Consider the following 22,080-nt stretch of genomic DNA (forward strand, 5'->3'; position numbering starts at 1 on the left):
TCCCCTTTCCTCACGAAAAAATATTACTCCGCTGTGATCCCTAAAATTCGTATCGTTATCATAATTCGATCGAAAGGATCGATGGAATCTCGAAGGAAAAAATAATCTCGAGCTAAAGCATACCTTACAAATAATCATTTTATTTACATCAAAATTAATACATTATCGCCTCTATGTACAAGCCATTCAACGCGATTTATTTAATACATGTTTCATTTTTCTCCAATCTCGAGGTCGATAATTCGCGTTCTTAATGAACGTGATAAAGGGATACAGGGTGAGTTCTCGAGATCATCAATCGGAAATCAGACGATCTTCACGCTCGCACGCTTCGAGCATCGGATACCGTATCATCCGCGGCACTTCGGGCCGAAAGTGCACTCGCACGAAGAATCGCGAGGGAGAGAGTGAGAGAGAGAGAGAGAGAGAAAGAGAGACGATGTCCCGTAGTGGGTTTGCTACTATCATCCAATTTACAAGCGAACCGTGTGCAGCGGTTAATGGCTGACGGAATAATGGACAGTGTTCAGATAGTGATGGGATCGAACGTGGAAAAATATCGAAAAATATTCGTTTTGCGCGAAAATGTCGTTTCTTTCGTTTACGTACGATTTTGCAAAGTTTTATATTCTCTCTCTGTCTCTCTCTCGCTCTCGTTTTATTCTTCTCTTTTTTTCAAATTTTGCGAAAAATCGTAAAATTTATTTCTGCGTTTTCGAATGACGTTATGTGTTCTTGCATACCTCTTTCGGGGATCGTATTTTTGGAGCCGTTTAGAAAATTCTTCAAGAAACGACACGTTACACATGTGTGCAAATCAATGTTTAATCGGTGTGTGCAGCTTTATTACTTTACGAATTCTATTTCGGATTTCATTTCTGATTGATCTGAAGGATCGTTGAAGAAAGAACACGTGTAAGTCAGAGTTTTGCATTTTCCCATAGGGTGAATATTTATATCTTGACACGGCGTTAAAGATGGAGAGATATTAATTTTTATAAGATTGATTTGGATTGTCGATATCATGTCGATATCAAGATATTGATTACATTGGTTCAATAAGTAATTTAAATTATATCGTTGCTATGATATTAAAATCTAACTCGTATTTTTGATTTTATATTTTCAAATTTTTGAAAATTTTTATAACTTCAGGGAACGCAATTTATATTTTTTCTCCCTACAAGTAACGAGAACGAAGCGTGTTGAACCAAGAATGATTTTTAATTTTAAAGAAGCACGTGTACCGAACAAAGATCACGAAATCGCCTAATAAAGACCGATCTCTCGTGGATTTCTATTGAGTAGAAAGACGAGGAGAAGCAATGCTTGTTCTCGCTCTTTGTGCACGAGTAGCATGTCCGACACGTTGACACAACGTGATCTGTTAATAGTCCAATCTGTCAGAAGATGCACCAAAATGCACTTTTAGATTTTTTAATGTCTATCTTAATGATAGTTTCACTCTTTTATATTACGAGAGCAAATAATAAGTAAAATGATGATTCATCCTTTCGAGTCTCAACAAATGACAATCATTAAACTTGTTTTAAAAGAGGAAAATGTTGTTGATACTTGGAGTGATTAAATGATTAATTAGAATTACAACAATATCATCAATTAATTTGTTTAAAGTTTGTGAAGAAAAGACATTATGATGACAAATGACATAAGTATAGACATTTTGAAGATAATTTTCTTCTTCAATATTCAAGAAGTTGAAATATATCATAATAATTTCTCTATCAAAGAGCAAAAGGGATTACGCGATTATAAATTCGAAATTCAAAATTCACTAATAATATGTTGAGGGTTAAGGCGGTGAACTAAATACGAAAGAAAAATCAGAGACCAAAGAATAGGCAGACAGAAATGACAATGAATTATGATGGTACAAGCAAGTGAAATATATCATTGTCGGAGCGGCTTTCAAAATGTGTGAAGGCAGAAAGAGGGAGAGAAGGAACAGTAGACAGTAGGCGATAAATTATCTTCAACTTTTACGTAACAAATAAGAAATCCAAAATTAAATATCTCTGACCGTTATGAATATCCACCACTATTATTAAATATTCAGAAAAGAAGAACTTTCTACTAGATATATCTCCATTCTTTCTCAATTTCGAAAAATATTTGAAAATAACGATGAAGTTTAATCAATCGCAGAGATAAATCTCACTTTTTTTTAACCAATGTAAATATTATCATTATTGAATTACCCTTATTGAAATATCAATTGTCACCTCCGGGGAAAAAGTCGAGAAAAAGAGTGTGTCAAGTTAATTCTTTCCAATATTTCCATGCAAATTCTGACAGATTGAACTGGGAAAAAATTTCCATGTATATCGACAACGAAAATCGATCCCATCGCTATCTGCAATCCGGTTACGCAAGAACCCGCCACGTGTCCCGTTTGAATCGCGATCTCTTATGGTCGACGCGTCTGAACAGGAAGGAAGACTTCGCGAACAAGTAGCTATTCGATTGATATAAATAAATCGTTCCTCGTTACACAGGACCCATGGCGACATACAAATTATTTACAATGAAACGTCGATTATGATTTGTGTGTGTGCGTGTATGAGTATGTGTGACGAATAAATGAAAGCTATATACATAAAATGCTCGTGAAATATGAATACTTGATGGAAGAAGTATAATGAATAAGATACTCTTAACATTCTTATTGCATTGTGTAATAAATAATAATAATTGTAAAGAAAATTATCTAATATTTTTAATATTTTCTTCGAACTTTGACAAAGAAAAAAAAAATTTTATTAACTCTGCTACGAGCTCTTTTTCAAATTTTTATCTACGAATTTTCACGAAAAGTCGAATTTGAAGTATTTTGAATAAGAAATAAAAATGGATAACTATGATTTTTTCGTATTCCTAATTCATCAATATAGATAGAAAAATACGACTGAATCTCAAAAAATGATCGAAAGAGCATGGCAGGGTTAATAATTATCATTCTAGAATATTTATTAAGATTCTTACTTATACTTCTTCCGATATCTCACTAATTTGCATACACTACTCGCTACGCATAACAGCGGAATTTAAAACGGCACACTCGAATGTATCGAGGGTCGAATGAAATAAATTAACTAATTGAAAAACTAAGCGAATGACGTTTAAACACATCTGGTGGTTCGCGATCCTCGATCATTATGCACCACTCGAGTGTGCCTCGAGTATCTCACTATACAGTACGAGGCAAAATTGAATGGTGTTAAACGGCACGGCAATGTTCTATCGCTGGTATATCCGTTTATATGCATCTGCTTATTTGTGTTCGGTTGTAAAGAGCAATTGCGCTTCCTTTTTAGGTCATTCGATTGAAAAGCAGTCTGAATATTGTTCTTTTGAAATTTCTATATTAATAATGTGCGCTTTGTAACGAATAACGAATGTAACGAAAGTAAATTTCGAAGTAATTATAATGGCTGTCTTAAAATCGTTCAATTTTGCCTCGAGAAGGTTTCCAATTTAATTTAGAAATCTTCTGTTTCAAATCTTTTCGTGGGAAAAACGAAGAATAGCATATTATCCAGGCTGAAAAATTTAGAAATGTAAAAAAATAGATTTAAAAAAAAAAAATCGATTTCTATTAAAATCCGTTTTCTTATAAACCAGACACTAAATTTTTCGCCAATGGATTTTATCCAAAAAAAAAAAAAAAAAGAAAAAAAAAGTCAGAATCATTACTCGATTTTTATCGTTTTCGTGGAAATTTTTTGATTGAAAACTACTTCATGATTATTTCTCACTTTTCCCTCGATTGCCAGCTACCTCTCGCCGTCGTCCTTAGTGACTAGTTCGTTCAGCACTAATTTATTAAACTTAGAAAATTCCTTAGCTCTAATACTAGTGAGATCATTGTTCGACAAGGGAGTTGAAAGTGGCCGACAATCGTGCGAGAAAAACGAAAAGAGATAAAAAAAAAAAGAAAAAATATAGAATATCTTCGAAACTAAATCTAAATTTCACATTTATATCTCGTTAAAAAAAAGAAAAAAAGAAATAATAATAATAATAATAATAATAATAATAAAACGAAAAATCGAGCAAAAAAGGTATATATGTATATATATATATATACATATATACATATATATATATATATATATATATACATATATATATACATACGCTTAACAGTATTAGATTAGACGTGTTATAACACTGGATTTAAGTCTTTCTTTAGAAGATCGCGTGCGTGTTGGCCCGGGATCATTTCGAACGTATACGTGTACAGCTTCTCCATTTTTTTTTTTATTGAGTCACAAATTTATTCGTGCAATTTATTCCGAAATCCTCCGCGTCACTCAAGCAGAGATGTCGTTCTTGAAGCAATGCGACGATCCATGTACGAGAAATCCATGATTTTTTTTTTCCATTTTTCCATTTTTTCTTTTCTTTTTTTTTCTTTTTTTATCATATTCATATTCATATTCTTTCTTTAGATTTAGACTTAAAATATTTGATTCGGGTGGAAAAATTTGTCGAAATTTAATTTATATACAGATAAGAGCAATAAATTTCCCGACAATTCACGTCGTGGATTCGAAGGGAGGACGATCGAACGACTTATTATTTCTCACTCTCGTCTCTTAAAAATCTCTTTTCCTTTGACTCGAGAAAATACCACGACCAAATTTATCACTGTTTTATGGGACTAGACATCTTCTTACTGATTTTCACGCTCTCTTTTTCCAAATTACGTTCGAGTTTCTCATGCATTTCTTCTTTTTTTCTCCATCGGTTTTTTTCTTTTCCTTTCGTTTCTTTCTTTTCGTTCTTTTTTGTTTCTTTTTTTTTCTTTTTTTTTCTATATTTAATCTACTCTCTTTGTTCGTTACGATTTTGTCGTTGACTTTTAAACTCGTGGTCACTTCGATTATTTCTGATAAGTGTGCACGAATGAAGGAAGGAAGAGGTAAGAACAGAGAGTTCGATGCTGAGACGCGGCAAAATGGCGCCGCTTAGGATGTATTCTTTTCCTCTCCTTCGTTTTTCATTTTTTTTTTCCATACGTTTCGAAGAAATTATTCGCTTTTGTTCGATGACACCGGCAATTTTAACGTTTCGTGCCTTGATGTTTTCACGCCTGTCTTGTCTAACATCTGGAACGTGAGAAAAGAGAATTTTTATCTATCTTCTGTTAATTTTTCTCATTCTGTTTCTTTAAAAAAAATTATTTCCTCTCTGTCGTTCGATACTTGTTTCGAAAATATCTTTCAATGTGATCAAACATTTATAAAATATTTTAATGGAACAGAATGATGTTTAAACGCAATTATGTTTAGTTCGATAAGGGATCTTTCATCAATGAAATTTAAAATTAAAAAGAGAAATAAACATTTTTTTCAATCAAGAATACTTGGAAAGTATCGCGTGATATTCATGATATTCAGCGTATCGTCAATATTATATGTTTATTCCATTTGCGAAATAATAATTTAGAAAAAAAAAAAAAAGTTTCAAGATAATGAAATCGCGAAATGAGCTCGAGAATGAATGCAACCGCAGATTGCACTTACAATTAGCTATGCAAACGCAATTAAAAGTGCCTGATCTGATCCCTTATCGTCTTTGTTTACTTATTATTGGATCTCGTTTAATTTCTCTAATAGTTCGACGAAGATAATTCACCGACACTATGGAAACGTTTATTATAAAACTGTTGACTTATTATAAAACTGCTGATTCCACCGAACCATATTTATCTCGGAAAAAAATATATTTATGTTATGTAGATTAATTAAAAAAATTTCCGATAAAACAAATTTCAATCATGGTAGATTAAACTAACATCATAATTTCGATGAAAATACCATATGGTAAAATTTTAATATCATGAATATTAAAATATTAAAATTTTATTCCTATCGAAATATAATTTATTATAAAATTTTCGAGCAATTTAATTGTTCGCTGTAATCAACTCTTCCGTAAAAAATCAAAATTGTTCATATTCCTTTTCTATAACAAACAAAAACAACTAAATATTTCAAATGCCAATATTTTTTTTCTTTTTAACTCATAAATATTAAGCTTCAATCTTTTTATATCTAATAAATCTCTTTACCAAATCTCTAAAGTACCAAAATTCAATTCATTTTTATTATCAATCATTTTTCGTATAATGTCGTATAAAAATTAAACATAGATATAACTCTTAACATTTAGAGATCTGTGCCTAATGCTATTTAAATCCACGTGTTTAGGAGCTTTGTTAGAGTTCAGGTCACGATGACTATCTTAGGTCAGCAGCTGTTTCTAATAGTCGATAAGGTGACTTGGATATCTCGTAGAAATGAATTCTTCGATCTCAACATATTTCTGCATCTCGAAGAAAAGATATATTTGTTCATGAAAAATATAAATTTTCTTTTATATCACTATTTATAAATAAACTTTTATTATTTGAATGAAAAGTCATAGGTATTTGTGCATCGACTGGTTCACATGTATAAATGATGTTCAATTTCTATTTTTTATTTATTATTCTTTTTTATTTTTATTCCACAATAAATATTTGTAAAATATATATGTATATTCATAGATTAAAAATTTAAATAATATAATTAAGATATATATATAATAAAAATTTAAACAATTATACTTAAATGATCCCATAAGAATCTCACGAAGAATCACAGTTAGGCATTACAACAAAAAAGAATTCCATCAAAAATGTCTTACAAAGAATCATAATGATTACAAACTAAGGAATTCCATCAACGATCTTACAAACAATCACAAGATAAAGTATCTCACAAAGAAACCTCACAAAGAATCACAGTTATTATAACTAAAAGATCCACACAATCCCATAAAATATCACAAAAATCGATTTATAAAAATCCTAAACTATTCCTAAGTAACGAAAAAAAGAAAAAAAAAAAAAGAAAAAAAAAGAAGAAGAAAATACACGGATGGATTTATTGGACGGAACATATCGACCCCTCACAGGGACTCCGCAATATCGTGGATCTCCCCACACGTCGAGAATTAAATGATTCGAAAAATTTTACGTTTCGTCGAAAAAAATCGAGAAGTGTCTTAATAACACGTCAGCAGCATGTCACCAGAACTCGAGTGATCCAATAATAAGATATCACGAGGATAAAAATTTGAATAAGTAAGAGAATGAAGGAGGAGGAGTAGGAGGAGGAAAAAGAAATGATGAGGGATTAATTGGACGATGATAGACACCTTGCCAGGACGACGACGCCTCTGTCGTCGATGCCTGCAACCGCAATGGCCGGTTCGATGCCTCCTCATCGAGTTTCTCCCATCGCAGCCGCCGGCGTCGTCGTCACGGTCCGTGTTAGCCCCCTTCTTTCGTGCCCCCTTCGATCCATGGATCCTGCACTTGATTGTACCGTGGACGTAGCCGATGTCCGACCTCGATCTCTCTTCCGACGACGACGAGGCTGCCGACCTCGTGGACAGGTACGGGTATTTTATCCAGACCGGACTCTTTCTATAAAATAAACGGAAACAAAAATGGCGAATAATGAAGATGAGGGTAGGTTTGATTTTGTTGTTGATTTTGAAGACGCATATGAGATACAAGCGAAAGCGATGTGTATTTTGTTCGATGGAGCGTCTGTTCGTCTGTCTCGAATGAAAGTTTCGTGCGTTGAAAGCGCATGCATAGAATTGATTGGTGTATATATTTGAATCTTTCATTGTTGTATCGAAATACTTGTCTTTATTATTATGTTAAGGTATTATTGTTCCGTTGAATAGATTTAATGTTGAAAATATATCGACGAATTTTTGAAAAATATTGTATATGTCGTAGCAATATTCTAAAAACTTCGTATTTGATTTTTTTTTAATCAGAATTATAGAATTGTTGATAAAAATTATTAAATTTTTAGGAATTTAATTCAATATAGAAATTTCGAAGAAAAATTATCTGCATTATTTTCTTTAAAAAGACGACAAATTAACTTACACATTTAAATGTAGATAATAACTTTCTTAATGAGAAATGAAATAGACGAGTATAATAATGTAGAAACATAGATTGAGTTTCTAATTATAAAATCTATGATGGTATATAAAAAAAAAAAAAAGACTTGTTCAATGTCTGGCCGTAGACAGACATCTTTAATAACGGAAAGGTTAATTACAAGAAAGAGTAGAAACATTATGCAAGATCATTTATTTTCTTCCCTCTTGGATACACTTATTTTACTCATTCAATATATTAATAAAAAAAGAAAAAGAAAAAAAAGGTAATGAGAGAAAGAGACAGAGAAAGGAAGTGGAAGAATGTAGACAGTAAAATATTTGTGAAGAGAATAATGAATGCAACAAGGTTTGTTAGAGGCCACTCATTAAAGCATTATTGAAGTTCGAGGAATATTTATACGGAAAACTGCAATTATTCTTGTTCATCGTTGATGGCAACGAGTAATTTTTAATTTTTTTTTTCCCTCTACTTTCAGTCCAGGCCATAATTACATTTTTTTTTTAAAGCATATGATTGTTAAAGCAAGAAATTATTCATCGCAAGATTATTGCGTACGTGTCTAGACAGCAAGAATATACATTCCTTCGGGACAACTGAAGAGATTCTTAATCATAATTGATGTTCCTCGTCAGATGTATGAAGAGGCACTGATGAAGTCGATTGTGCAATATAAAATGAGACATGGAAACATTATTTCAAAAGAATAAATACATTGGAAGACACATGTAGCAATCATTGGATTTAATATTAAGTCTTACCTAAGATATAATCATTCATTTGCAAACATCGTAGAAAAAAGAACGGTAGAAGATAATGATAGAAGAGGAAACAATCGATTTCTAGAATATTCTACACATTTCTATAAGTGGTAAGAAATTATGGTTATTTATTTCAGAGTAAATATTAAAAATAAACTTTTAAGCTAAGTAGAAAATAGAAGTGGATGTAAGAGGTTAACAGCCATGTCAGATAATGAATTACATATGTTAAAAAGATACTACACGATGATATAAATATTATGTAAAAATAAGACAGTTGAAAATTGCAACATGATGTAACGTATTGAGATAAACTCTTAATTACATTAATATAAGTTGGTAAGTAGTTATGAAGGACGTTTTTATACGTTCACAGAAGTTCACAGTCGATATAATTCATGCACAGTAATATTTCTGTTACTTTGTAAATTGTTTGTAATATCAATGTTATTATTTTTTTTTAGCTTAATTACGTTTTTAATGTCATCATGTTCTTGTATTAATAAACATTTTTTTCTTCTCTTAAGAATATGATTCATGTAGCTTGATTAATTTTATTGATTTAATATATCGTTGATGATAGCAAGATAATGTATTATTCCAATAATAAATAAAAGCATTAAACATTCATTACTAATTGTTAATTGTTATTGAAAAATTAGTAACAGGGATAGACAATATTACTTTCAATTTTAAGTAGCATAGTGAAAAATACTATTTTGAAGCTTTCTCTTTAAGATTCATAAATAAAAATATTAAAACGAAAAATAAAAACATAATTTTCATTTTTTTCATATTCTATACATCATTATTAAACAATTAATGTAGAATGAATTCGTATGGTCAGAATTTAATTATTTTTAAAAGAAAATAAATAAATAAAAAAGGGTTTCGAGTAATTTTCTTGATTCAGAAAAATTCTTTTTTCTTTTTACAATGATATACTACCTACATTAAATTTAACAGAATGAGAGACATAACGCGATCATCTTTCAAAACGGAAAGAAAAAAAACGAATGCATCATTATTAAAAATCTCTCGTGTTCAAGGAACCAGCATGTATCATTAATCAAAACGACAGTTGATATTTCATATTTGGCCACGCTTGAAAATATTCGATTCACGTGTTTCTGTGTATCTTTGGTAAACAAGAAGCGCGAAATCGATAATGGAGCTGAATGTTGTGCGCTTGCGCATTCGATCTTTGAAAGAGGGAGAAAAAGAATAAGGAAGAGAAGAAGAAGAAAAATATTTCAAAGAAGAAAAACAAGAAGAGATTCTTGAAAGAGATTCTTAAAAAAGAACGAGGAGAAGATTTTGAAGAATAAAAGAAAGAGAGAGAAAGGGAGAGAAAGAAAGAGAGAGAGAGAGAAAATAAAGGAAGATCCTGTCAGAATCCATCAGACCTTTAAAAAAGGAAGAAGAAAAAGGGTCAAAGAGGATCTTGACTGAGAAAAAGAAGATACAGAGAGAGAAGATTTTGAAGTATAAGAAGATGATGAGCAAGACAACTAAGAAAGAAGATTGTGCAGAAAAAGAAAAGAAAGAAAGATGAAAAGAAGTTCTCCAAGAATAAGAACGAGTATAAGAAGAAAAAGATTTTGAAGAGTCATAAAGAACGAGATCCGCTTGTCCATCTCTGGGACGAGAAAAGAGGATTGAAAAAAAGAAAAAAAAATTGAAAAACTGTAGAATCGAGCTACGAAACAGATAGCGTCAGTTTGATCGTCCTAGTACTTCGGACTAACCTTCCTGGCGCCATGCCACTTCACGCAACCGTGAACTTTAGGAAAAGCGACAGAGATTATCGTGGAGCGGCTGATAATGAGCTGCTCTCTCGTGCTCTTCTCTCTCTTTTTTTCTCTCTTTTTTCCTCTCTTTCTGCTTCTCGGCGACAATTGAACCGGCCGGTTAATAACTACAGCTTCGCGAGCCACCTACTATCGACATGGTAAAGTCCAACGAGATGAATTCTATCGTGGAGAACGAAAGAATAACAACTCGTTGATTGGAAACTCGTGTTCCCAATGGAACGCGGGTAAATAGATGATTTTGTTGCACCGATCGGAACTGAGCCAATAACTGATGGATATTGATTGAACGGTATGGGTGCAGCTTTGGATGCTATTATGCTCTGTCGATCAATCTTGGATTGGTTGGATTTATTTTTGACGATTCTTTTGCGAACTTAACTAGGATAGTTGATGAATATGAATTGAAAGCTCTCTCTCTCTCTTATCTTGATTGATCGATTGATCTTTTTTCAAAGTTTCGTAAAGATTTAAAAGAAGCTGTTTGTTTTGATCAATGATTTGGAAATTTATTTTTTTCTGAACAAATTTTCAAAAGCATTTGAAAAAAATCAAACAGCTGAAGATGATATATTGATCGTTTGTTAGTTCTAGTTTGTAGATTTTGGCAAGAATTTGCCAGTGATTTGAATCAATTCTAATTATTTGAATCTTCTCAGTGTTGACTGTTGATGGATGCGTTAGATTTTATCAAGATCGAAATTTCAAAGATCTAAATAAAGGCTTTAAAATTAGGTTAAACAATTTGGACCATCATTTTAAATACGTATCTGGGTTATAGTCAATATTTGTGACTATATTAGATCAATCAGAGTTAAAAACAGATTTTCGAATATTAAAAAAAAAGCACGTGGAAAATTTTAAATAAAATTTAAACAATCGTCGTATGTATCTTTGTACGATGAAAAAGTAAATCACGTTTGACAGAAAAATATAACGTTGAATATTGAAAGTCAATATTTTTATTAACATAGTCTCGCCGTGCAAGACGATCTCCGCGAAAACAACTTCCTTGTGTTATAAATAATTCGATAAACGAGCGCTTGCAAGAGAAATAAAAATAAGCGTGATATATGAATAAATAAGAAGGATAAAAGAAGCGATCGAGTCGTAGAAGCTATTTCGAACTTGGAATTGTTGTAACGAGGCCGGTGGGAAATTAATCTCGAACCCGATAATTGCAGCCGAAATCACTGGAAAAAACCCAAGGCGGATTGGAGGTTGTTGCGAGAGAGAGAAAAAAAAACTTTGCATAATGGAATATTCAGCAGTTAAACAGGCCAATTTAACAATTAAATCGATTAGAATTCCACGAAGTCGATGATTTCCGGCATCCTCGAGACAGAGAAGAAATTGATCGTCGAGATGAATGTTAAACACCTCCGTTTAAGATTGATCGTCAAGGCTCATCCGAGGTATTATTGGAAAGATTAACGAAGTCAGAGGTAAGCGACCATAATTGGCAACTAGGAATAATGTTGACCCCTCAATTTCACTAGAACTATTAATGAAACCGCGTCTTCTCGAGTGAGTTTTCAGTTTGACCCATAAAATTCTACTCTACTACAGAAGATTAACAGATACAGATCTCAAGTTATCACTGTTATTAATAATCTAATTTTCAATCATTCTCAACATTCCATAACATTGATAACTAGAAAAGAAAATCAATTGAAACAAACAATCTTACGAGATACAATCTATCATACCCATTATCATACTAGCCTACTAACATTATCATTTCAACTTTCACTTTCAACTATTTAAAATTTCCCTATTTAAACTAAAAACTCCTCATCCATCCGAAATCACCAAATTGCTCAACCACAACAAACCTTACGATCAAGATCAATTCCAAGAAAAAGTATCATTCCCATATAATATATGTAACAGAGGAAGCAAAGAAAGCGAATACAAAAATGGACAGCAAAAAGAGAAGCAAATGTCGTTGCAGCGTTGAAGGGTGGGAAAAAAATATTAAAAGAAAACAGAAGAAACTAACATCCACTCACACGGCGTCCACGGAGCTGGCGTTATCCGGTTTGCAGTATTGTTCAAGCTGAGCATAGCTGCACTGATGGTAGCAACACTCCTCCGCGAGGCCGGGCCCCACATCCATAGGATCATCCTCGCCGCTGTACGAAAACGGCTCGTTGTATCCACGACCCTTGCACGCGAGGTACAGGGCGTCGCTGAGACTTTTCGAGCACAGCCTGAGCAACGATCTCTTGTACGGTATGCCGTTCACGGCGTCGAGAAGCGTGAGCAACACCAAACCGACCAGGACTATCGTCCTGGCCCTGCTCGGCCTGAACATGGCCGTTTTGAAACCGCTTCGTGGCATTGTGTCGTCGATAACGATCAATTTTCGTGCGTAACGTACACTGAACGTTTTCGTGAACCAGACTGATACCGATTCACTATAGCAACACAGCGACACGTGTCGTTCCTTCCACTTCTCCAACCATATATATATATATATATTTGTATATGTGTATATATATATATATATATGTATATGTATGTATATATATATATACACACACACACCCGATTCAATATTCCTCGTGAACTTTTGATATTACCTTCCGATCTTTTAATAACTTTGCCAACCTATTTTTATCCGTGATATTATACTCTTCGACGAGATATGATTCGATCGAAACCATAAGTTTTGTTTTTTTTTTTTTAAAATGATTCGAAGATTCAGAAAGGATCGTCCGAGCGACGAATTGGGAACGATGCGTACCCGACACCGTGTTACGATAAACTAGGTGTTCCAGGTGGTCAGGATCGGTTTTATATACGCGCACTTTATGGTGAGATCGGGAGCGCGCGGGTTCTCGTTTCCCGAAGATGAGACCTCCGTTGGTACCGAGTTCCTCGGTGCCACTGGTACCGGCTCGCCTCGCCACGCGGTTCTTGTTCCAGATTTCACGGATTAGAGGAGTGGAACGATAAGGAGACGCACGAGAGAGGGGAAAAGCGATCAGCCACGGAGTAGGTGGCGGAGAGTCGGAGCGGGATTATACAGGGAAGGGGGAGGTCATGGCGGGCTGCTGGTGGTACACGGCCTCGTGTGTGATCCACAGTTAGATGGAGAGAAGGGGTCGATGGAGCGAGACGTCGATCCCTGTCACGTTTCTTCGGACGAAGGAAGGAATCGAATCGAGTTGTTGGAAACCGACCGTTCTTTTCTCATTCTTCTTCTCTTCTTCTTAAGCTGAATTTAATTATCCCCAGAGAGAGAGGGAAGGGGGGATATACAACCTCGTCTCGAATGAGGAGGAAGGGGAAAGAGAGGGGGAAGAGAAAAAGAGAGAGAGAATCGTCGAACGTTGTAATTTACGTCGTAATTTTTACGTGTAATGGTGGCAGTGTGTATTTCGAATTTTTTCACACGGTCACGCAGATGATGGACGGTGGTGGACGAAAGTTTATACGTGGACGAGAGTGAGGAACGCGTGAGTAGACGTGCGTACGCGTGCCCCCCCTCCTCGAGTCTGTAAGTGTAAAGACAATACGGGGGTTGAGATCGTTCGTAATTAATCGCGCTTTATTTCGTACCGAGACGATAAATCGTATTTTCGAGGAGATAGACGGTGGGGGGAGACGTTCCGATCGACCTCCTACCCTCGTTTCTTTCCGACGATCGCACTAATTCCGATTATCGTCCGGCTATCATCGAGAGATCGTTCAACGTTTCTATGAATAGAAAGCTAGTACGGGGGGTGAAAACAGACCGGCAGATAGCAGAGGCCGAGGTTTCCGCTCGCTATTTAAAAGGTGACGTTTCCGTACAAGAGATATTATTTCGTTTTTATTTCAATCGAGGGCGATGTTTGATCGAGCGTCGTGATGTGTAAATATGAATTCGTTAAGCTTTCATCGGTATTCGTTTATTTTTTCTTTCTTTTTTTTCCCCGTCTGAATTAATAGAAGTTCGAAGGATGATAAATGAAAAATAGAAAATCGGTATTTTTTTTATTATTATTAGCAGGATATATTGTATATTTGATCTTTTTATTTACAGGATTATGACTAGAATATGGAATCATTCTTTCTTCGTATTTTTTTTAAATAGAAAATTAGTTGTAAATTTAAAAAATGAAGAACATCGTGTTCAAGAATCAGAGATTACGATTTACGTAAATTTCTCTGTGATTTTTTGCTTTGAGTGCAGTTTTTTGGAATGGAACGATAATGTTTTGTTTTACACAGCAATTCCGTTCTTTTTCTCTCTCTCTCTCTCTCTCTCTTTCTTTAAATCGATTGGTATAAAACTGCAATAACGAGAACGTTGGTTATGGACGGTGTCAATTTACGGGTCGTCAGCACTCGTATCGATTTCTCTTCGCGTAAGTGTAATCGAAACGCGTCCGGGATGATTTTTCCTTTTTTTTTTTTTTACATTCTTAAGTTAAACGATCGATTTTAGATCATGATCGTTCATCTCTCGAAATGATGGAGACGGAAGATGAACCGATCGTTTGATGAATTTTGGTCGTGGTTTCTTCTCGTCTCCTTTATTTCTGATCACTTTCCTGTTTGGTTACGCAAAATGTTGGTTATTTATAAACTCGTGTAACGGGTTTCGCGAACCTCGTACATCGATACTTCATCTATGTTTATTGTATTACTGGTATTAGACACGGGATAGGCAGAACAGTACAGGCTATCAGTTTTACTATTTCCATGGCTGCGCCCTTGCTATCTTTTTTGAACGAATTCCATACCTGTTCATGAATCTCGTTTCTAAGCTGGTATAGGAATACATTATTCATCTATTTATAGAAGAAAACCGCAAGAAAAAATACGATGACTAACATTTCTTTTATTACGTTACGCTGAATATATTCGCAAATATTGTAATAGCGTTTAGTATTCTTTTATGATCAGATTTATGTTTTCTCTTTTTCTCGAATTGAATTTTCGCAATTCAAAATTTAACAGTCATTTAAATTCATGATTGTAAATGAAGTAAAAATAACTTATCATAGTATTCCATCTAAACTTTTATAAAAATAACAGCATACATACATATATATATTTAATATGCATATACCATGACTCATTTTACGTGAATCAAATCGTGCATATCAACGTTTACAAACTCCTCAATGACGTCATTTTATTTATTATTTTTTTTTTTGTTTTATCTTTCTGTCACGATAATCTTTCTCACGTGCCATATTTTCGTTAATCGAATCGTGCATATCAACGTTTATAAACTCACTCGATCCATTTTTATACAAAATATATAAGTATATTTGCGTTTGTAGTAACAATAAGTCCAACATATCGTCTTTTGTCTAAACAAGGAAACGAGATAAATTTTGCCACAAATCTGATGCCTTTGTTTTCCATTGTTTGTTGGTTATTTATCGTGATTTTCCACGTTGAAATCATCGTGAAGTATCGATGTTCGACATGGTCAAGTCTTCGTCATCATGTTCAATTAGTGCGGTGGTCAGCAAGTTTCTCCACGTGTCGTGTTATAGTGCACTTTATCTGCGCGTGATAGCAATTTATAAAGGAATTCTTTGGATTTTCGCGATGATATCCGAGGCGCGTATGGTGTCGATTTATCGTTTCGTTACGTAGATAGGTAGGAATTCGCGTATCGATTAGAGTGATGACGTGAAACTCTCTTTTTTTTTTTATTGTGGGTTATTATCGTACGAAAATGATATATGATCGTGAAGAAAGAAGATTCGAATGCTTTTGCAATCGTCGTGATACATTATCGTAATTTATGATAATATTACCTTAATGATATTGTATCATAGATAATTATAATGTTATATTATTATAAATATTTCTAAAATATACTTAATAATAATAATTTTAGATACGAGATTCGAAATTTTCTTTTTCACTTCAGATAATTTTTTTCTTTTTTTCATTATTCAGAAATTAGAAAGAGTTATACGATTAATGATAATGTTCAAAGTAACTTAACATAACCTAATGGCCTGAAGATATTTTACAGATATTCTCTTTTTCTTAAATATCTAAAAACTTTCAATTTTAATTTTGAATTATTGAAAGAATTCGATTTTAGAAAAATTTTAAATTAAAATTAAATTTGACTGAGAATTAAACGAATTATAGGATGATTGGATAATTTTAGATAAATTATTCGAAGGGTTGTTACCTTCTTCAATGATGGAATTTTTTGATGAATATATCTTTAGAACGGGAGCAGATAATTTCTTACACGCGAAGTTTTTTAGTTCTTTCAAAACCATCAGACAGAGGCTAATTTTATCTGTGATAAGAATTTTTATTGCTACATTAGCGTTGATTTTTTATTATATAGTATTGCCTCGTATGCTCAAAAATCACTTCAATAGCATAAATTATTTTACATTTTTTCTCGACTGCAAAATGCATATTACATAAATCATTCTGCATTGAAATGCAAATTCAAGTGTTTTCCACGAGTTGCAAAAATTATACACAATCATGATAATTATTGCTTTAATCACAATAATTATATCTATTGTTCCATTGACATTTTATAAAAAAAAAATTCTAAATCACCATTCAATTGATAAGTGTAATTTAATTTTGCTGTATTTATCTCGCACAATTTTATAATTTCATGTTTGATTAAACTAAATTTAAAAAAAATATTCTTAGCTATATTACATTAGAAAAAACTAGATCGTCCAAAAGAATTCGTTTAAATTACCCAAATAAACTACACTAAAAATATTCTCAAAAATGTTTCCACCATCTTTCAACACCGAATATACACTCGTCAAAAAATTCAATTTCACTTTCTCAATCCAAAACCCTGTCGAAACTCCTCCTGAATAATCAAAACCATCCAATAATATTCCCAAACAAATTGACGAGCACAACAGTATTTGCACAATAATCTCTCATGTCTAGACTTGCTTCCTGGGAGCGTCGAGAACGGGGTTAAGTTCGAGCGCGTTCCAGACAGTATCGTATGCGCTGTCCATCATTCGCTGTCTATCTGTTTTCCACTAGCTCTATTTTTCCCTAGGAAACTGGACAGGGGGATAGTGGCGGGAAGACGGGCGTGCAGCTGTGGCCGAATCTAGGTCCGATTCTGGGCTGGAATCACGTGCACATTGCTGTTGACTGCACTTTGAAATCGGGGCTACGTGGCTCGCGGGGGGGCGATAAAGCCGCCTCTGAGGCCGTATCCGATCGAACGAGGACGAGCATGCACTAGTGGAGGATCTGCTTGTATATGCACGAATCACGAGAAGGAAAGCTCGAGCGCCTCGAACAACCGTTTTATCACACGTGAAAATCGATGAGGAGTGAAGATCGAGGTGCGTATGTAATTTCGGGCTGACCAGCCACTTGGCTCTACTACTGATAGCACGAATACTCGCATCGATTTTATTCATATTTGAATTTTTCGCAATTTTAAATTTGAACGGATATTTAGGAATAATGTTTCAACAGAGTGTATATATTGGAATATTGTTTAGTGTGTGGTATATGGATTGGAGTTTTGAAAATATGGTTTTAATAAAGCAAGAGTATATACGTTTAGGGATAGGTAAGTATTTGTTTGTTGAATTCATTGAGAAATAACATTTTGATGGCTTTATTTGCATTTTTTTTTTGATCATGACTATTATATTTCATTGCAATTTAATGTAAATGGTTTAAGTGGTAAATATAATAGATGAGATCTAGTTTGTTTGAGGTCTATTTATAATTTAGATAAATCGTGGAATATTTGAATTTTCTGAGAGTGAAGTTTAGTGACGAGGATTGATTAGTTATTATAAATTCTAGATAACACTGGAAGAAGTACTATCAACGATTGAAGTTCTCTAAGCAAGTTTACGATTTGATGGGAAATATTTACTTCTCCTTCATATAAAATTCTTTCCTAGTTATTCTTTCTGCGTCTCAATTCATCCGGCCTTGATCCAGAGGATGTGAAAAATATCAGTGGCAAATGGGACGCAACACGATTGTAAAGAAGAATTGTAAACAAGTACAAGGTTCGCCGAATAATAAGCCAGACCTTAACGATATTAATGGTTCCTCATTATTTTTCAAATAAATTCGTAACGAGATTAAGTTACTCCCAAAAATTTTAACTCTTCTCAAATAATCGAAATTTTTCAAAATTTTACATTTCCTTTCCTTACTAAAATAAGATCCAATATTCATCGATGAATAATATTAAAAAAAATAATAATAATCAAATATGTATATAAAATCAAACAAATTTTCACTCCGATTTCACATTTCTCTTGACCAGTTCTCAAAAATATTAATTTGCACAAACCTTCGTTATCTATTTATGTCAAAATCTGAAAAAAATAAAAAAAGATTTTTCGTTTATCATACCTCTTTAGAAATATCGAATATTTAAACGAAGATAAAAAGTTTCTCATCTCCAAAGTAAAATGTCGAAAAATTAAAAATTAATTTCCAAAAGTGCAAAACACCCGCACAGCGTTTCACTCCGTGTCGAGTATATACACCATAGGAAAGACTCCTCTCCCTCCTATGTAATAAAATCGTAATGCATGCAATAAACGCGCAATCCAGCGCGAACTAACGATCTAAATTGAATATGTAGGGTAAACTTCGGATGATTGCCTCCGTTGGCTCGAACGCACGAGTGCAAACGGTCGCAATCGCCATCTTGCGCTCGCTATATCGTTTCCCGATGATAAACGCCATGTTGACGCTCGTGCCGCGGCACAAAAGTCACGGACCGGTCGTCATCGTCGTCAACGACCTGCAAGCGTGTTCTCAACTGTCGCACATGTCGTGAGATCAATGACGTCAATCTTGACACGTGTGGGAATAATCATCGTGCGTAACTACTTGTTATACCGCGTCAAAGGAGTTTTTTTTTTCGAAACGATGAAAGATAAATATAAAATGAGAGATGATCGATTCGTATCGTTCCTCGTTTTTGGCAAGATGATTTTTTCAGATTAGAACAGATTTTTGATGTTTCGAAAAGGTTCATTGATAACATTGAGTTGTTTCTTTTTTTTTTTAATTGACATAGTTGAAAATTGATATAATAATGCTTGAACAAATTTTATTTTAATAATCCAGCTATGATGATATTATTTGTTTCTTTTTTTAATGGAAAATTAGAGATTAGAGTTTGTGAAATAAAATTTTGATGATGTAAACGACGTGAAAGTTCTTTAAATAAATCATTTTTTTATCGATGAAAATTTTTATATAAATGCATAATTCATATGCTCTTTCTAAGAATAGCTATTACTACATTACGGAATAATAAAATTCAATTTCGATAGAATTTATCGAATTTGTATGTAAGTTTTAAATATAAGTTTACATAATATATAATTTTGAGATTTCGCGTTACAAAAAAAAAAAATAGTAAGCGTTAAAGAAAGAAAAGTTTCAAGAATATCTTCTAACCAAACAAGAATTCACTTTCTAATACTTTCTAAAATAACACAAACACTAATAACCAATAATGCTTTTTTTTTAACATGTAAAATAAATGTTCTAACAATACTTTCTAATATGAAAATAAAATATCTAATAAATCTTCAAACTCAATAAAGAAACACGCGCTATCTATTTTAACCAATACTTTCTAAAATCTAGAATAATTCTAACATTACATTTTAACAACGTTACGTTATAAAATAAAAAAAAAAATTAAAAAAGAAATACAATGATGACGGATGAAAATGAGATAAATCCAAAAAACAAATAAATCATTTTTACAATAACAATTCCATCGAACGTGCAACGAGAACAGCTCACCCATGCCACTGTAATATCACTTCTTTATTTAGGAGGGCAATCACGGTAAACCAGAGCGAGCGTTTAACACGCGGCATTTACGATAGGGCAGACTCAACAGGTTAATAGTAGGGTTTACACTAATCGAATGGGACGGAACTCGAGCGGACCGAGAGCGGAATGATTGGCGAAAATAATTCAGCTTAGTGATCTAATTCACCTAATGCTTCGTTCGGTTAAATGATCAAACATGATTGTGCCTCTGTCCGTAATTGACATATAATTGTTTTCCGACCGACATTTAGAACACTCTCCCTTTGCTTCTAATTCGTATCAGATTTGTGAAAATTAATTATTCGATATTAATTGATATTAAGCAGCATTAATTTTATAAGAGAATATAAAGAATATTTATTTTTATATATTGTATTGCATATTATTCTTTAAAAAAAGAATAAATTTTGATTCGTATCGAAATGTTAATTCATTATTTCGATACAATAAAATAATTTCTTTATTTCTTTATGTTAAATCTGATGGCGTTGTATGAACATTTTTTGACAAATATTTATGAAGTAAAATAATAATTTCGATTTGAAATAATATTTCAAATAATTTCCAAGGAATCTGTTTCATGTTAATCTAACACGTGATTATTACATTGTAATTTCATCTAATTCAACGTATGATTAGTCTTAATGAACAGTTTGGAATAATTTTCTGTCTGACATCTTGCCAAATTTAATGGATTTGAGAATAAGTGGTTCAGTCTTATCTGTATTTCGATCGTAAATCATTCGATCGCCCATAATAAGAGCCTATAATTTATTCGCATCATTTTCTTTACTCAATTTGTCCTCAAGTATGATTTGAAAATATTTAAAAAAAATAATACAAATTTTTCAAAAAGTTCATAAAATATTTTTTCCAAAATATAGTTTCCAAACAAAAGAATTTATTTATTTTCTAAAAATAATTGAATATTATTAAATAACAAAGAAGAAAAGAATTGAAAATTTCAAAAATTCTATTCATAAAATATCCAAAATATTCTACTGTTTCTAAAATATTCTTCAAAGGAATATCGCGAAACAACGAAATGAAAGAAAAAAAGAGGGCAAAAAAAACTCGATCGCACAATAAATGGCCCATCGAATTTCTAAAATTCCATACATAGAGATGCAATGTGAAATAAATGGAACGCTCGAAATCGCTACGTCCAAATTTTCCAAAAGTTTCAAAATTCCAAAATTCCTTGACGCAAAAATCCTCACAGCGCGATCGAACGAAAGTCCAAAAACTCGTCGTCCAAATTAATCAAGTTGCTCGATCAATATATCCAATTGGTCACATTACCAATAAATATATGCATCTTCCTTCCAAATTTTTATCTATTCCTCTCAAATCGTTTTCTCCAAACAATCCCAAATCTTCAGTTTTTTTCTCGACGCTCGAAATAAATAAAAGAAAAAAAAAAAAAAAGAAATCAAGTCACTCGAATCGAAACTAATCCTCGTCTAATCCTGACTGATGCTTATACGCGGTTGAACTGCACGCGACCAAATTGGCTGCGACAATCTAAACTTCCTGAATTGGATCGTTGGCGCGATGGGTGCGGGGTTGGTCGCGGAGAATGCACGTGCGAGAGAGAGCCGAGGAACACGTGAAAGAAGTAGGTCTCCGGCGAGGATCATCTTAATCGGTGTTACCATACGTACTTACCTCATTGTCGTTGACTGATCATGCACCTTGCTCATGCACGCAT

At 33.2% G+C, this 22,080-nt stretch overlaps 1 protein-coding gene and 1 long non-coding RNA gene across 3 annotated transcripts; one reads left to right on the plus strand and one right to left on the minus strand.

Moving 5' to 3' along the window:
- Positions 1-120: 120 nt before the first annotated feature.
- Positions 121-13,473, minus strand: LOC100872481 (uncharacterized). Of its 2 annotated transcripts, XM_003691440.4 has the most exons (3): positions 12,581-13,473; positions 7,228-7,498; positions 121-5,132 (listed from the first exon to the last, which is right to left on the minus strand). In XM_003691440.4, the coding sequence occupies exons 1-3, from the start codon at positions 12,910-12,912 to the stop codon at positions 5,055-5,057; spliced, it is 681 nt and encodes a 226-aa protein (XP_003691488.2). In that variant the 5' UTR covers positions 12,913-13,473; the 3' UTR covers positions 121-5,054. The 2 variants fall into 2 exon arrangements, with proteins under 2 accessions (XP_003691488.2, XP_012338912.2); XM_012483458.3 differs by lacking the exon at positions 121-5,132 and having other exon boundaries at positions 6,503-7,498; positions 12,581-13,140.
- A 254-nt stretch (positions 13,474-13,727) lies between these two features.
- LOC100872596 (uncharacterized) lies at positions 13,728-18,661 on the plus strand. The gene is made up of 3 exons (XR_015295149.1): positions 13,728-14,032; positions 17,587-18,114; positions 18,357-18,661. It is a non-coding gene; the product is annotated as an uncharacterized LOC100872596 (long non-coding RNA).
- Positions 18,662-22,080: the final 3,419 nt, after the last annotated feature.

Source organism: Apis florea, unplaced genomic scaffold, assembly GCF_048593485.1.
Source record: "Apis florea isolate Af1SG1 unplaced genomic scaffold, ASM4859348v1 contig_2201_pilon, whole genome shotgun sequence".
NCBI classification, from domain to species: domain Eukaryota; kingdom Metazoa; phylum Arthropoda; class Insecta; order Hymenoptera; family Apidae; genus Apis; species Apis florea.

Bases quoted from the DNA above. Each gene is read 5' to 3' on its own strand.
- LOC100872481 (XM_012483458.3), bottom strand. From the start codon at position 12,912: ATGCCACGAAGCGGTTTCAAAACGGCCATGTTCAGGCCGAGCAGGGCC. The intron at 7,499-12,580 runs GTGAGTGGATGT...TTTATTTTATAG, and splicing joins GCCAGCTCCGTGGACGCCGT to AAAGAGTCCGGTCTGGATAA.